The sequence below is a fragment of the Nelumbo lutea genome, chromosome 7, assembly GCF_056320005.1.
Source record: "Nelumbo lutea isolate HS-2025 chromosome 7, American lotus-T2T, whole genome shotgun sequence".
Taxonomy (NCBI): Eukaryota; Viridiplantae; Streptophyta; class Magnoliopsida; order Proteales; family Nelumbonaceae; genus Nelumbo; species Nelumbo lutea.
The window spans coordinates 37,335,001-37,353,124 of NC_142690.1; the positions used below are offsets into that span (position 1 = coordinate 37,335,001).

Genomic DNA, 18,124 nt, shown 5'->3' on the forward strand with positions numbered 1-18,124 from the left:
AAAGAAAATCAAATGAGGAGCAATTCAAATTAAAGTATCGAAATTAATCAAAAGAACAAATCTTGGTCTAAATCAACATCCACCATCAGAATTTTACCACTGATCATCGATGCAAAAATATATCAATTCACACCTTGAATATTCACCATAGGAACTATTTTCCTATCTCTCCTTAGTTGTAGTTAATTAGAAAACAAGAGATCTACTTAACCCTTACTACTAAATAACCCGAAACAAGCGTTAAAGATTTAATTTGGTAGTAACTGTAAGAATTAGAGAGAGATCGATGAAGCTAAACAACACAAGCACAAGCGATTGCATTTAATTTAGTCGAGTGTTCTTCCTAAGATCTAACAACTTTTGATGCAACAAATCATTAAATGCTGGTTGCTTCGCAGATTAGAGGGATTAAACAATTATGAATCTGATATCTAACCTAGCAGTAGATTGAAACGAATAATAAACTAGTAGGCTTCGTAGCGATTAGATGAAACAATCATGAACATAAGCATAGAAGAACATTCGATATTCAAAGCATAAATCAAACAATAAAAATTAAATTAGATTTCACAGTTTTGCTGATTCTAAGGCTTCTGTTTCCTTCGACCAAGTATCAGAATTTAACCATGCATGGTCATGATAAAAACTCAAAGAAGAATTAGAGAAGAAGAGAGGGAGGTGCGTCTGCCCAGATTTGATTGTTTTTTCTTCTCTTCTTTTCTTTTCTCTATACTTCCCATTCCCCAAGAGAAGCCTACAAAATATCATAAAATTTCTCTCTAGATAACAGTCTCCAATTCTGACTTATCAAGAAAAATATTAAAAATAAGATAAAATAAAGTCCTAATGTAACTAGGAGGGTGGTGATTCCTGAATATGAAAACTTGTGGGCTAAGAGACGTTTTCAGCACGCCAATAGTGCAGGTGCAGCTAATTTGAGCCCGATTTCGACCTCGATGCAGTCAGTATCACTCAAAACTCAAAACATGAAAGTTGTAGAATTTTTCATTTTCGTTAAAAATCATCTTGAATCATCTCAATCGGAGCTCGGATGAGAGAGTTATGCCCAGATTATAAAGTAATGCCGAAACTGTCCAGAATTGCCCAATTAGCTCCGTTTTTCACTTAACGCCTCTATTTGTGCCCTAAATCAAAATATAAGAATAATGAGTCCATTTAGACACTAAATAAGTATAAAAGACTAAACATTAAGGGAGAAAAATATGATGTTTTGCATTCTCATCAGTTTTCTTGTTCTTTTCTGCAATAAAGATAAATAAAAATCCTTGAACATGCTCATGAATTCAAATGATCACTTTACTATCTTTGCTATGGACCTTATTTTAATTTTTGTTTATCCAACTCCCATACTCCTTTAATTGTTCAAATAAATAGGAAAAGCTGAACCATAATTAAAAATAGCTGAACCATAATAAAAATAAAAAATCCAACTAAAAAATACATGGTTCACGATCTTTGTCATCTTGTTCAAGTGGTGGTTCATGCAAATTTGAAGGGTCCCCTCCATAGGCAACTCCCTCCCTCTCTCTTTCTTTCTCTCTCTCTCTCTCTCTCTCTCTCTTCTAGAGGGGTTCCAATCTGAAAACAATAAAAAGATTAGAAACAAAAAAGGCAAAAAAAAGCACTTGAATATAGGATAGATAAACCGAGAATTACCTACTTTTCTAAGCTTCTCAACTTATGCAAGCATGAAGCATCTAAAAATTTCAGCAAATAACTTAAGAACATCTAGTTCCCAAATCAACAAAACTAAGAAAATCCAATTCAAAAAGAATGACAACTAAATTTTGAACTACTAGAAAAGGGGTTAACAAACCATCAAATAAGTTCAATACTTCAAAAAGGTAATAAGTTCAATAGTTTGATCCACTCAAAAATCCATAAAATAACTCAAAAAATCCACAACCCAAATATTCTAATATTTGAAACCACAACAAATGATCAACATGGTCGCATCAAAACAATCTACCCAAAGCTTGAAGCATCATTAAGAAATGGGTAGAAGTATCTCAATTGGATTTTTATCCACCTACAAACATGAAAAGGACCAAAATTAAATCATTGATAAACAAATCAAAGCATAAATTAATAGAGTACCACTAAGCATAATAAATAGAAGTTAGTGTAATATACCTTCTATTTTTTCTTTACCCCATGAAGCACACGAATCCAATCCCCCCCTCTACAAATCAGAGCTTGAATGGTTTCTAGAGCTAAAGATGCATGATAGGGATCAATTACCCTACCACCAACACTAAATGTAGATTCTAAAGCTATTGTGGATATTGGAATGGCAAGAATCTCAACCGCCATCTTCGACAACACTTGACATTTCAAATTATTAGCCTTCCACCATTCCAAAGCATTAAACTCATAATGTGACCTTTAATCCTCACAAATATATGCATCCTCCTCAATGTACATATCCAACTCTGATTTTGGTAATGCAATGGTTTCAACTCTCTTCAATTCATCAACTTTGACCATCTTGAGCTTGTTGATGACTGAGAATTGGAATTAGAATTTGAAGAAGATCTATTGCTATCATTCCCTTGAGTGGATGATTGCTCACTACTATCATTATAAGCAGCTACATACTCATATAAAGTTGGTACAAAGCTCCTCGAACTTGCTCAATGTTATTTCTAGTTTCAGCTTCTGAATAGATTTCTTGGAAACACATCTCAACCAGCCTTAGTTTGTACCTCGGATCCAAGATGGAAGCCACAGCCATTAACAGATTACATTCACCGCAATACTTATAAAACTTCCTCTTCATCTTTCCAACCATCCTTCTAATGAAATCATTTTCATCCATTGCCTTCAAGTTTAAATTTTCTTTCACCCTATGTATCTCATTGAGGTATAAATTAGAAGTAGGATACTCACTACCAGAAATAATGTTCGTGACTACATTGAAAACTTCAAGTACCTCACATACTTTTTCCACCTTTTCCCATTCTTCAGGAATTGGCAAATAATCATAGTTTGGTTCCCTTTCTTGAAATCTTGAAAACACATCTTTGAATTTCAAAGCACATGACAACATCTCAAATGTTGAATTCTAACGGGTAAGAAAATCAATAACCAACTTTTTTGTACCAAGTTGTAATTGTTGTACAATTTCAGAAAATGTTTATTTCCTAGCCTCAGATTGGTTGATGTATTTGACACTCTCATGAACATTTTCTATGATGTGACCAATTTCACCAAGACAATCTTAAACCAACAAATTCAGAATATGTGCACAACATCGAACATGAAACGATTTTCCATCACAAAGCAACCTCCTATTCCTAGAAAATATCTCTCTCAAAAACCTCAAACAGGAATCATTATATGATGCATTATCCATAGAAACTATAAACACCTTATTCTTGAGTCCCCACTCCTTTAAACATTTATAAATGGCACCTACAATATCAACCCCATGATGAGGTGGAGGAACATGGACAAAACTGAGAACATGCTTTTGTAACCTCCAATTAGCATCTACAAAGTGACCAATTATCACCATATACTCTATCCTTTGGTTTTGTGACTTCTAAAGGTCAGTGGTGATGCTAATTTTTGAAATACCCTTTAAAAGATTTTTCAATTTCTTCTTTTGATCATTATACACAGCTACACAATCATTCTTTACTGTCTTCCAAGAGATCTTCTCAAAAACAGGATTACACATCTTCATCATGAAATTAAAACCTTCCTCTTCCACTATAGTAAATGGATGCTCATGCATTAGCACCCAATGAGAAATTGCTTCCTTCATTTTGGAATTGTCATACTTTTCAACAATAGAATGATCTAAAAAAGGAGGGCCTACAATGTCTACATCAACATTGGAATCCACTGGTTGGAAATTCAAGGTCACTTGTTGCTTCCGTTGCTTTTCAACTTTTTAAGCCACTTTTCTTGGTATACATGTTTTTAAATATCGGGCCATGTGACTTGTTGCCCCAGTAGATTGTATAGATAATTTACTCTTATAGTGGACACACTACGCTTTCTTTGTTCCATCAACAAGTTCGACCACTTTGAACTCCTTCCATACATCTGAAGTTTTTTGTCATTTTTATTTTTGTATTGGACCATCTTATTCAATAGGGTTCTGAGATTCAATATGAGTACCATCTTGATAGGAGTGTCAAAGGGATTGCGTGCATTATTTGTTGTTTGTCTTGTCTCATTTGGAGATGAGTCATCAGTAATGTCAACCATGATTATAGGGGAAGGACCAAACACAGAATGAGAAGGTGAGGGTCCTATTGAGGTTGAGGGAACATTTGTTGATGAAACATTGTGATCATGGATAGGGGATGATGGCATTCCTACACAACAAGATACCTTGTGATCAATTTTGTTTAAATTAATAAGTTGAACAGGTTTGGGCTATGTTGTTTAATATTTAAGAAAGAGAGTGAAGACTTAAGGGTAAGAAAAGAAAAGAGTAGGGCAATATTAGAGGATGCACTAGGTTTTTATGGAGTCGAAACCGCTAGATTTCTCTAGGAGTTGGCACCTTCTTAAGTTTGGAGTCAACACCATAAGTATTTGTAGAAAAAATTCTTCTTTCATTCATTTATTCATTCTTTTTTTTTTTATTTATAAGTATTCATTAATTTATTCTTTTTGTAGACATTCAGATTGGGAAGTGGCTTTAAATGGGTTTTGTATATAAAACTTGATGGTGTCAACACTCAATAGTATTCAACTTTGCTAATTGCTGCAAACCTCAGCAAATCATAAAAGGAAAAAATAGACATTTCATAAATAACTCATCATAATACAATTTTCTTGTACTCTAATGATATAATCCAAGAAACAGAATGAATTAAATCTAGTATTCTCAATCTGCCATTCAACTTTAAGTGTGGCTGGTGGACATGTGTTAATATATATCATCATGATACAACTATTTAGCTTGCACATGCAGAAGAGCTAAATGCCTAAACCATATATGAGTTATGACTCAAGATTTTGTTTAAAAAAAAGTGGAATAAACAAGTGCCGGCTAAATATAATTCCTCTGTTAATATACTTCCAAAAGTCATAACGAAAAAAAAAACATTTGATAATTCCCCTGTTAATGAAAAGTATCGGTATAAAATAATAAACAAGCTATGTTAATGAAAAATAAACGTTTGCTAATTTGAAATCTCAGAAAACTATAAAAACTAAAACTGAAAAATCTAAAAAACCCAAACCCAGAACAGAATGAAAAGAAGACGAAAGAAAACCTAATATATCGTTGTATGTGAGTGTGTGTGAGACAGTGAGAGGCTGAATTGCGAGAGGCTGGAGAGGATGCGGATTGTAGCTGGGAGTCTGCGACCTATGGGCTACGGCTGTGACCTGCGAGTCTGCAGTCTTTGGACTGTGATTGTGAGCTTGATAGTTGAGAGCTGAGAGGAGAGGAGAGACGAGAGAGGAGAGCTTGAGAGGAGAGGAGAGACGAGAGGCGGAGCTATGGTGGTAGTGACTGGTCAGAGGCTGAGGCTTGACTGCTTGAGAGCTTGAGAGTTGAGAGGAGACTCGGAGAGGAGAGACGAGAGAGCAGAGAGGACAGAGAGGAGAGGAGATTTAGGAGACTGAACTTTTGAAGGGTTTTCGATTTTGCATCAAAGAGCAATTTCAAGTCATCCTCTTAGTCGAATTCCTCAAAACGTCATCCTTGGGTTTTGAGATTGCTACAGTTAAACTTAAACAAAGGCTATAATCAAAGAAGTAGGTTTTTTAACTTGTAATTCCTTTTACCTAACTATTGGCTATTTGGTTGTTTTATATCATATATTTTGGTAATTTAAGTTTGAATTGATTGAGATTGGAGCTCTAAATCTATGAAAGCTTTTCTTCAAGCTTTTTTTTCATAATCTCAGAATTAGAGGGAGGGAGGTGAGGGATTTAGGGAAAATTAGTACCTAATTCTTGACAACATTTCCTTAAAACTAAGATTAGGAGATGCTAGAAAGGATCCCATTCGCAAATTTTAGAATCCCATCATTACTATTTTGAGTTTTACAAAGTTGAGAACTTGAATGATTGTCATATTGGGTTGTCATTTGCAGCTTGAGAGAGGGGTGCCTAAACATGCCTTTGAACCACTACGCCAAACTTTATCTTATGATAATAAATGAAATAAAATATTTTTTATCAATTCTAATGTCCACATGTAATCACAACAAATAACACATATTTATGTTCAGCAATTCCAAATAAAGATTAAAAAAATAATATTCAAAACTAATATTTTTTAAACTAATGGAATAAATAATTTCTTAGATCAAAATTTATATGAAAAAGTGATTTTTAATCTCAAGAAATCTATACAAATAAAAATATGAATAATAAAATAATCATTTTAGTACTTAAAATTTATAAATTTGAACATGACATGTGTCTTAAAATTTTTATTAATTATTAATTAATGTTTTAGTTTGCATTAAATAAAAACATATTTATTATTTACAGAAATAAAAATATTGTTTAGAAGATACTTGAGAATATAATACAAATTGAAGTTTTGAAATCCACTAATCTACTTTTATTTCAAAAAATGGTTTTTTATTTCATAAAATTTATAGAAATAAAAATATTAATAATGGAATAATTATTTTAGTAATTAAGAATTATGAATTTGCATAAGATATGTATCTTAGAAAATTTAATATATTTGATATATTTTAAGTTAATATTATAGATTTTTATAATTTATTAATTGATATTTTAATTAAATTTTATAGTAATGTTTTTATTGTTAACAAAAATAAAAATACTGTTTACCAAACATTTGATAATTAATTTTTAGTTGACTTTTTTATTAATATTAAAATTAAAAAATAATAAAATAGAAAGAAAATGATATAATAATTTACATATAATAGTTGAGTACTTTTTTGTGCCTTAATTTCAATAGAAAATAGCATAATAATATTTTTGTGCATGTATTATAATATGTTCTAGAATTTAGATTGATGCATTATTAATAAAATTATATGATTTCTATGCATCTCGCTCAAGGTTCAAAATATCGTTACGTATCGGCCAATATGTACCATTCTGAGACCCTTTTGTATCGGCCGATATGCCCCTATCGGCATATTGGGCGTATCAATATTTTGAACCTCGATCTTGCTATATTAGTTGTAATATATTTCTTTCCAAATACTATTATAATATATATTTCTTATGTATTTATTCATTAATTATATTTATTTAACCTTAAATATAATGTTATTAATATATTTATAGAATTTATAGGTATTTCCTATCATATCCAAGTGTGTCTATATTTTTATTCATATCCATATCTTTACAAAGTGTAATTATATGGATACGGTACTTAATACGCTCTTTTTCTTTTTTTTGGTAAAGATGATACCTAATGCTCGTACACATACTTTAATCCTTGATCCCCTCTATTTGGGCTGATTCGTTGGTGTATTAGCTGGTTTGTTCCAGCGTTGATGTGAAATCAAATTCTGCAATCAGGACTTTTGGGAAAAAGGGTGCATAGCACTGAATACAAAAAAAAAATAAAAAAGAAAAAAAAGAAAAGAAAAAAAAATCCCCTCTGATTTTGTCAGATTATAAGGGTCTTAAAATAGGTTTTCAAATTTTAAGGGAAGTTTAAATAATTGTCAGATCATTCAGCGGGGAATGCTTCTTTCATTTTTGAGTGCCTGACGTCGTCCGTTCTCACTATAGTTAAATGCTCTGTCTCAAGAGTCATACTTCCGAGCGTAGACGGAACGGTCCGAACGGAGCAACAGAGTGTCTATGAGTGGTCTTCGATGATTAATTCTGCTTTCGAGCTAAGCAGTAGTTCTGAATCAGGTGGATTAATTTATTTGTCTTGATTACTTACATTCATCATCTTGGTTTCTGTTTTTATTATTCGGGAAAGGAGTAATTGTTTCGACTTGGGAGGAAACTCTGCTTATTCACTTGCAAATGGGTTTCGTGGCTTCTCAACTTAGGAGTCTTGGCTTGGTTTTCTTCTATCCTGAGGGCGGGATGTTGGAAAATCATCCTTTTTTCCTCCGTCATATCCTCTAGTTCTATTTCTATTTTTTTTAGTTTTCTTCTTCATAAACAGGATTATTTTGCGGCTGGATTACGTATATTTTCCGGTATCTGAGGCTATTCTTTCATTTCATATCATTCTATAATGATTCTATGATCAAATTTATACTGTGATTCTTCCCACTGTTCGTATGATTTGTTTGCTTTAAGTTAGGAATTTTGATTTTTTTTCATTAAAATATTCCCCCTTACATTCTTTTTCTTTTAATAATTTGCCTTCTGGGTTGTCCCGTTTGCTCTGTTTGTTTTTTCCTTTTCCAATTGTATTTGTTTGGTTATTTTCGAGCTAGCACTTCAACTTATTATCTTTTTTCCCCTTATTTAATTATAGAATTTGCTCTTTTTTTGGCTCATTTTTGAGAAATTTGAAGCTACAGCTTGTTCTCTATTTCTATTTTTCTTTTTCTTTTGTAAGGCTAATTGCTAATTTTGTTGTTTGAGATTTTTTAAAATTGTCATTTGCATAAATTTTAGTTTTTGAGCAGGGTAGACAAGTACTTCTTAGCTTTAATATACGGTTGCTTTTAATAATGATTTAATGATTTTGTACTAAAGTAAGCTTATTTGTTTTGTTTCTTCCTTTCGTTTTTTTTCTTGAGATGGGCAAAACTTCTTGTTTGGTTTAAGCTCTGATTTTTGTTACCTGAATTTTCCTGTTGTCCAGAAAGTTTGTTCGGCTTGTCATGAATTAGTGTGTTCCCAATTGGAGTATGGAGGGCGATCATTTCCCTGTGGCAAACCAGAAAAAATCAATGGGGTTACTCTCTCTCTCTCTCTCTCTCTCCCACCCACCCACCCACACACCTGTATCTCACAAAATTGTATTTGTATCGACAAATTTTCTTTCATCTCTCTGTTGCCAAAATGATAAAAGAAGGTAGGTTTTATTTTTTCTTGTTAAATTTGCTACTATGCGTTCTTCACTTAATCAGCCTTACTTTTCCAGGCCCGAGAATGAACTAGCAGAGATTCTATGGCAAAATGGGCAGGTAGTTTTGCACAGCCAAACACGTAAGAAACCAGGTCTGGCACCTAATGAATCGAGACAGCTTCAAAAATCTGATCAATCAACTTTCAAGGGTTGTGGGTCTTTTGGAAAGTCAAGCAATTTGATTCAAGATGATGAGACTGCCTCATGGATCCAATTCCCGCATGAAGATTCTTTGGAAAAGGAGTTCTGCTCTGATTTCTTCTGTGAATTACCCAACTCTAACTCAAGTGATGCAGATGAGGAGACCAAGCAATTTGAAGGAGAGAAGCCAGTTAAATTTGGTGCTTCTGAGGAAAGCAATATTATTATTGCCAATACAGCTGTAAGATCAGAACAACCTGCTGTCAAACAATTCAACAACCTAAATTTTGCTGAAACCCCAATTTGTCCTCCTAGATTGCAAATTCCTGCTTTGACCCAGCAACAATGCAACTTTGAAGGAGGTGGAAAAATCATAAACTTTTCCCTTTTCTCAAGACCAAGCAATGCTGATTTAGGTTCATCAAACGAACCCATTGGACATAAAGGATCAGGCAATGTGATAAGTGAGGTTAGAGAGTCATCAGTTATGACAGTTGGGTCAAGCCACTGTGGCAACAACCAAGTCTTGAATGAGGTTGATTTCAGTCGGGTTTCAAGCAACTGGGTTGGTGCAAATGATGTATTTCTAGGAAATGTCAAAGAGGGTGTTCATAATATGTTTCCTCAATGTGAGAGAACACAAACAGGAACATTAGATGAGACTGTTACTTCTTCTGGTGGATCTGGGGGTAGTATTGGAAAAGCAAGCAAGGAATCCATGAGCACTTCCAGCCACAAGAGGAAGGGCAGAGATGCAGATGAATCTGAGTGCCAAAGTGAGGTGGAAACTCTCCCTCTCTCTCTCTTCTCTCTCTCTCGATTATGTATTTATTTGTTCATTTCCTGTGTGTTAAGCTATTTAGATTTACTTGCTTAAGTGTTATTTCTGAACCTGTAGGAGGCAGAATTCGAATCAGCCAAAGCCACTAAGCCATCTCAACGATCTGGATCTGCACGTAGGAGCCGTGCTGCTGAGGTCCATAACCTTTCAGAGAGGGTAGGTTCAACACAATAGATCATGGAATTTTATAGCCTGTTATGGACAATATTCTTAATGTAGCCCTTTCATAGTACAGAGGCGAAGGGATAGAATCAATGAGAAGATGAGGGCATTGCAAGAGCTAATACCTCACTGTAACAAGGTAAATTACTTTGAGTTTGCAGTTGTCCGTGAGCATGATCAATTTTGCCTTCTTGCAAGAATCAGCGATTAATTAGTGAGCAGTGTTATCTGTTGCATCATTGCTATACGGAGTTGATCCAATTTAAATTGTTTAGGGCTTGAAAAAATTTCTTTTATGCATTGAGTCTATCAATGAAGGCAGGAAGTTGATGTTGCTAGTAGAATCAATTGGACACAAGAAAGAATTATGTGTTTTTCTTCACTGCTTTTCATGTGCGTGAAAAGACGGGGAAATGCAAGACTCCCATGTTCTAGGTTGTTCTTTGATCACATTTACCTGGGAAAGAAGAAACAGGAGAAAAAAAAAGGGCCTCTTTGTTATCTGTTGTGAATTATTTTTACATGTTACAAACTAGTTTCCATAATACGTTGAACAGTCTAAGACTAAAGCAGTAATAATTCCAGTCAGACAAGGCATCCATGCTAGATGAGGTGATTGAGTACTTGAAGTCACTCCAGTTGCAGCTTCAGGTCAGAAATCAAACTTACGACATATTTAATCTTAAATGCTAATTTTTCATCATAAATGTTATCTTCTTTCACTGTGTACTAGATAATGTGGATGGGAAGTGGGATGGCACCAATGATGTTTTCCGGAATCCAAAATTACATATCACGGATGGGTATGGGAATGGCTCCACCTCCTTTGCCTTCTATTCACAGTGCAATGCAATTACCAAGGGTCCCACTTGTTGATCAAGCTATACCTTCATCTCCCACACCAAACCAATCAACAATGTGCCCAACACCATTGTTGAAGCCTATTAATTTTCAAAATCAGATGCAAAATTCTAATTTTCCAGAACAGTATGCACATTATATGAGTTTCCAGCAAATGCAAACTGCTCAGGTTAGCCTATCTATATTTTACATCAACTGAATGTTACTGTTTTTGCAGATTTCTTATTTGTGTAGGTTTTCCTGATTATCATCTTGACTGTGCCTTGCAGCCAATGAATATGTTTCCTTATGGCTTTCAAACAGTACAAAAGAACCATAAGATGGCATTTGACGGTGGCCCTCCTACTGACAGTACTCAAAGTGGAAAGTCGGGTATGCTTCTTTCCCTTATTATAATTGCAAAAGCTTTTTTATTGGTCTTTATTATCCCAAGTTTCCATTTTCATGACAAAAACCCTTACTTCTGGACCCCCCCTCCACACAATACACACAAAACAAAGAGAAAGAGAGAGAGAGAGAGAGAGAGAGAGAGAGAGAGAGAGAGAGAGAGAGTTACAAAACCAAGTCTTTAAGTTGAAACAGTCACATGCTTTGGCTGAAGTATTATATCCAGTTTCATTGCTGCCTCATCAACCTCTATATTGTTATCTTCAAATAAGTTATCCATTTTCTGCTGTTTTGTTGTTTTGTTCAATTTGAGTCCCACTTGTAGATTTTATCATTGATGTCTTCTTCTAAAATATTGACAGGTTAGATTGCAACTGTTTGTGCTTATTTGACATTAATCCCCTTTGAAAATCCAATGAACTCTTTGCAAGACCAAGAAGTCATGGTTCTTCAAGTGGCGTGATACCTAACTGCCTTGGTAATCTATTTTACAAGACATGATAAAATCTTCTGCATGTATATATCAATTGACTGGCAGATAGAAGCCTTGGAATATTTCAATCAGACTTCTAATAAGAGCAGTAACTCCAACCGAATTTACTGGCTCTGGAAAGATGATCAAAATGTTATTTTTTCTTCAGGTAATTTCCTTTTTCAGTTGGGAAAATGTAACAGATTTAACATTGTTTCATAAAATATCTCCTCTCAATTTTTGTTGTATCATATAGTTTTCTTGGCCCATTGTTGCCAATGAAGAGGAGCGGCTTTGTAGCTATAGTCCCCGATTGTCATAACGTACAAAGTCTATGGATCTATGTACAATGTAAGGTCCCGTCAGTACTCTTTGAGTTCCATGCTTTCTTTTCCTTTTGTATACATTATTGGTGATGGTTGGAAAAAGTGGAGCTGCCAAATTGGATAAGTATCAATGAATTTTTCATTTATGCATTGTTGTCCATCTGTGGTCCACCATTATATAGTATTGCCTTTCCTCCATATTCATGTAGTATGAATATATCATTTGTTGACTAGCCTGGTCTACCAGTATTGATTAGATTTTAGATCAAAGAAAAAAGGAAAAGAATTACTTCTGATCTCTCCCTCCTAACAATCAATCTTATCTTTTATTTTTTGTTAGAAATAACAGTCAATCTTAAGACGCCTTTATCAGTCATATATCTATACAAATGGTTATTTACTGAAAGCCTGTAGAGATTGTTATTTTTCCATCACTTTACTTATTTCTAATAATTATACTAAGGTCCTGTCTGTTGATGGGAATAGGGGTCTGGAACCGGAATCAGAATGGTCCATTCCAATTTCAACTGTTTGGTTGGGTGGAATCAGAATCCCATTCCCATTCCTAGTGGAATGCCATTCCCCAATTTGAGGGAATGGCCATTCCCTCCCCTTGGGAATAAAATCCTATTCGGATATTCCAGTTGATTTCAATTCTCGTTCTGATTTCTGTCTGAACCAAACAGATCATTGGAATAGACCATTTCGATTTCGATTCTGACTGCAAACCAAATGGACCCTAATAATATTCTGTACAGCCTTGGTGATGCTTGGATTATCTTTAAGCCACCTTGCCAATTTCTTGATTTGCTGCTGCCATTTTACCCCTAAAGCATGTTAAATTGCATGAGAGGGACCTCAGAACTAGACAGGGCTCGTGGGGACTCATTATTGCTGTGATTTTGACTTTAACTCATCCATGGATATTGATCAACTGGGGAGTGAACATGGACATGCTTTACATTGCTACTATAGTTATGAAAGAAGTTTCTCTGGATTTCGTTTTTATTTGGTTTTGCCATTTTCAGCCCATATTCAATGAATCTAATCGCGTTAGTACAGAATTTTGCCAGCAACGTCTTTAAGAAATGTTGAACATTCAAGGCTTTGACTACCCCAGAAGAAAAAGCAAGGCAGGCTGTCTTTCTTCTTTTTGTTTAATATTTAATTTATATTGTTTGAAAAGAAGTTGTGTAGCTATTTCATTTCTATTCCCTCCACAACCAACAAAGATCTTTCACAGTTTCACCATTTTTAAAATCGATCATGATGATCTTGAAGAGGCTATCATGTCTTGTGCGCCATCTTTCCAACTAGTAGAGGTGCAAATGGATATGATCTGATCCTATCTGGTTGAATTCGGATTATTCCTGTTTGGATCGGATAATATGATTCGTTTAGAAATTGGGTCGGATTTGATCACTCCTACCCAATCCAATATATTATATATTTATGAATATAAATAATATATATATATATATATTGTTTATTTATTTATAAATATATTTTTATATTATATTTTTATAAATTTATTATATTATTTATTTTTTTATAAAAACATGTATATATAATGAAAATAATTAAAAAATAAATATATTTTTATATTATATTTTTATAAATTTATTATATTATTTATTTTTTTATAAAAACATGTATATATAATGAAAATAATTAAAAAATACATGTATTTTTTGTTTTTATTTAATTGAAATTAGTAAATTTTATTTATTTTTTAATAATTTATTAATTTTTAAAGAAAATAAGTCAGATTGGATCAGATCTGAAGATCCGACTTACATCCTACCAACCAGCGAGGAGAAAAAGAACCAGCTATCTTCAACTTAACCCAATGGAGATCATGAAGGAAATCTCTATTTTTGCTTTTAAATTTTGAGTTAAATCCCACGACATATTTGGCATTTCCCATCTAAAGATTCCTTTCCTTTTTCACCTTAGATATAAAAGAAATGACACATCGATGATCTCTCTTTCTCCCATCTCTTTCTTGAAACTAAAGTTGTGGCTCAAACATGTTGCGTCTTTGAATCTGAACTTTTGGGTCCCGGCAACTTGTGACATCTACAAACAAATGAAAGAGAGCCGATTGGTTGGTCAACGAGCAGGACAGAGATGAGTCCCACAGTAAGAATATCAACAGATAACATTCTTAATAAGAGCCATATATTCATAATTTGATACATGGTGGTCCCTATGGCGCTCTATCTCTTTCCTTGCCATCTTTTCCTCGTTGGAAACTATAAAGAGATAGATGTCACATGTCGGCCCGATCTTATTATGTAACAACCTTTCATGAACAAATATTTACCAACCCGAAAGTTGGATTCCACTATTATTTCATGGGGTTCTTTACACCAAATAAATAAACAAAGAGGTAGAGAAGTTCGTTTCGGGAATTAGTACGCAGATCTCAATGATTGATGTTGTGTTTCGCCCCTAATCAATGGAGTCCAGAATAGTTAAGCAACTGCAACGCGGCGATTTTTTCTTTTTTTGGAAGAAGCCCGTTGGCAGAATTCCATTAGTTCGATGAAGATTCCATTTCAACAGTATTACATAAAAAAATCTGGAATAATAGACCAAGTAAAAAGTCTAGACAGAGATAAATTCGATCTAGCAACTAAATGACCAGCAACATTTGCCGTCTATCGCACACAATTCACCGATCAAGCAAGAATGATGGTTAGATAAAAGGCTCTTTGCAGGCAAGAAGCTTCTTCACGATTTATGGACCCAATAAGCTTCCTCACGATTAAAGATATTATTTAATTAATTGTTTTTTGGAGAACATTCTCCAAATTTTGTGAGGATAATGTTACTATTGCCTTCGGTCAATTTACTTTGAACTTCTTCAAGTCTATGGAGGATAAGAACAACAGATTTTTTCACACATCACAAATGATGATGATAATGGGGAAAAATTGAAGATCCCTCTGAGATCTCAAACTACTTCAGTAACAAGTTTGAATTCCAGTCTAAAGGAACTAGTGACATTGATGATTTCATTAGTGGAATTGAGCACAACATCACAAATTACCAAAATACAGCTATAAGCAAGGTCATGCACTAATGAAGAAACATTGGAGGCTCTTCAATCTTTCAAGGACCTCAAAGCTTGGGGCCTGATGGACTTAATGCTTTATTTTTTGGCATATCATAAAAGATTTTATTTGTAAAGTAATGAAAGCTTTCTTTCATTCTGGGAAGTTGTGACCAATTCTAAATAAAACTTTCATTGTTTTCATCCCAAAAAAGAAAAAACCTGAAACTGTTAACAAACTATAGACAAATAAGCCTATTGATGTTGTATATAAAATTATCTCCAAAATTCTGGTCAATAATGTCAAACCCATTTTGGACAATATAATTTCCTCTTTCTAGAGTGCTTTTGTACCAAACAGGTAGATAAATGATAACACCCTTATAGTTCATGAAATGATTCACTCAATGAAAAAGAAAAGGGGAAGCTCTGGTATGTTGGCATGCAAGATTGACATGAAGAAATCCTATGATAGTTTGGAGTGGTACTTCATTGAGAAAGTCCTTAGGAAATTCGGCTTTCATAAGAAATGGATTAGGTGGGTAGTGGAGTATATTAAATCTATTTCTTACTAAATTTTGATCAGTGGCATACCCACTACCGAATTCACTCCCTTAAGAGGTATTAGACAGGGTTATCCTCTCTCTCCATACAATTTTGTATCATGTGCTGAAGCACTAGGCAAAAGATTTGAAAATGAAGCTTTCGAGAAGGGCAACTCTATTGGGTGAAAAGCTTCAACGAATTGCCTTAAGATTCCCATCCCTCAATTTGTTGATGATTGCCTCATCTTTCTAGAAACAACTATCCTGGGTTGTTTAAAAATCAAGAAAATCATTTCTAGCTTTGCAAGATCTTCAGTGCAATGCCAAAACTTTGCTAAGTCCATTGTTCATTTCTCAAAAAGTATCGCCAGAAGACTCCAAAAATTCAGGCTAGAATGTTGAATATACCCATTTAGGACAAATCAAATACTTACTTAAGGGCCCTTGTCATAAATGAGAGAGTTACAAAGAAAACTTTTAGGGACTTATAGGAAAAATTTCTAGGAAATTGGCAAGGTGGAAGAAAAATATCCTCATTTTGGCTGGGATATTAATTCTTATTAATGCGGTTACAAATATGATGCCCAAATTTCTAATGAGATCATTCAAGCTCCCAAGTAACGTAATTGAGGATATAGAAAAATTGTAGAGAAACTTTTTGTGGTCTAATTCAAGTGATAAGAAGTTGGTTCGCTTAATCAAATGGTTTGTACCCCCAAAATGCGGGGTGGCTTTGGGTTGAAAAAATCTAAATTGGATTAATGAAGAAAATCTAGCTAAATTAGGCTGGAAGATTTAAAATAAGGAAAATAATCTACGGGTAAAGTGGTTAAATGCAAGTACCTTAATAAAGAAATTTTTTGGAGTGCAAAAGAGAAGAAAAAAGGCATTTCATGGGCTTGAAGGGATATCCTAAATGCTAGGAACCTAATTGAAAAGGGCATAGGATGGGAAATTAGAAATGGTAAGACAATAAATTTTTGGAAAGATTGATGGATGGCTGAAAATCCTATACATAACTGATATGGTGCCTGAAGTTAGGATTAAAGATAAGAATCTCAAGGTTTGTAATGTTTTGGACCAAGGAAGGAGAATTTGGAATCAAAATAAAGTGAGAAATCTTGTTCTAAATGACATATGGATGAGGATTAAAACCATTTTTATCCTTTCTAATGATAAAGAGGATAAACTAATTTAGAGGTCTACAATTAAATCTGCTTATAACTCAAAATGTAGTTCGAGGTTTCTAAGAAATGGTTTTAATTGGAATACCAAAGTATGGAGTGCCTATTGCCCACCAAAGTTGAAGATTTTCTTATATCTTCTCCTCAAGTAGACTTCCTTCGAAAAACTTGCTTGGAAGTAGAAGGTTTGATATTGATAGCTCATGTACCTTGTGGGGTGAGGATGAAGATTTAGATCATATTTTCAAGAAATGTCTGAGAACATAGGTATGTAGAGCCCAACAACCTAAATCCAATGACACCCAAATTAAAAATCCGACACCGTTTACCCCTTCATCTTAAGACCCGAAACCAAAACCGATTCCGATCATCTAATCAGAGTCATTTTGATCATAAACCCCATTTCATGAGAAATCATAAATCCAAAACTTTATGCATGCAAAGCCTCAAAATCCAAATCCAATGACACCAATATCACCCAAATCCAACACCGTTTACCCCTTCATCTCAAGACTTGAAGTCAGAACCAATTATGATCATCCAACAAGATCATTTTTAATCATAAACCATATCTCTCATGAAATCTGATGTCCAACCTTGTAGATGGATAGAGCTCAAAATTCCAACTCCAATGGTACCAAGATCATCCAAACCCAACAATGTTAAGCCACCCATCTCAAAACCCGAAACTAGACTCAATTCGGGCCCTCTATTTAGAATCCTCTTCACTATAACTTCAAGCCTTGGGACCCACACAATCAGATCTTTCTCCCAGCCTCTAGAATCATCTTAGAATTTAAAATTTGACCACCTAAGGAGCCTCCAATCAATCATGCCAATCACTTAAACTTAGAATGTTCAATTTAGGTAAATTGGTGAAATTTTCCACTTACCGTCTTGATTGATTGAGAGGATCTCTCCCAAAGCTGTCTTGACAACTCCTTTCCTCAATCAACTTCCCTCCAAAAAAAACCTTTAAACCTTAGCTATTGATCTTCTTACTCTCCTAATCTCATCCATCCATTCCCTTTTAGAATCCTCATAAAAAATCTATAAATATCCCCCTTTCTCACACACAAGGGGACACATGATAACTTAGGGAGAAAACCCTAC

The 18,124-nt window shown here is 34.1% G+C and overlaps 1 protein-coding gene across 2 annotated transcripts; it reads left to right on the forward strand.

Annotated features, from left to right (window-relative positions):
* The first annotated feature begins 7,524 nt into the window (after nt 1-7,524).
* Nucleotides 7,525-12,382, forward strand: LOC148846121 (transcription factor PIF4-like). 2 transcript variants are annotated; one of them, XM_088956027.1, is made up of 9 exons: nt 7,525-7,854; nt 8,768-8,860; nt 9,050-9,956; nt 10,074-10,172; nt 10,252-10,317; nt 10,764-10,829; nt 10,912-11,208; nt 11,309-11,411; nt 11,789-12,382. In XM_088956027.1, exons 2-9 carry the CDS (start codon nt 8,814-8,816, stop codon nt 11,791-11,793), a joined length of 1,590 nt encoding a protein of 529 aa, XP_088812153.1. In that variant the 5' UTR covers nt 7,525-7,854; nt 8,768-8,813; the 3' UTR covers nt 11,794-12,382. The 2 variants fall into 2 exon arrangements, with proteins under 2 accessions (XP_088812153.1, XP_088812154.1); XM_088956028.1 differs by having other exon boundaries at nt 7,848-8,150.
* Nucleotides 12,383-18,124: the final 5,742 nt, after the last annotated feature.

Excerpts from the sequence above, each read along its gene's own strand:
- LOC148846121 (XM_088956027.1), top strand. The coding sequence starts at position 8,814 with ATGGAGGGCGATCATTTCCCTGTGGCAAACCAGAAAAAATCAATGGG. Across the intron at positions 9,957-10,073 it reads AATCTGAGTGCCAAAGTGAG|GAGGCAGAATTCGAATCAGC; the intron begins GTGGAAACTCTC and ends CTGAACCTGTAG. Across the intron at positions 10,830-10,911 it reads CACTCCAGTTGCAGCTTCAG|ATAATGTGGATGGGAAGTGG; the intron begins GTCAGAAATCAA and ends ACTGTGTACTAG.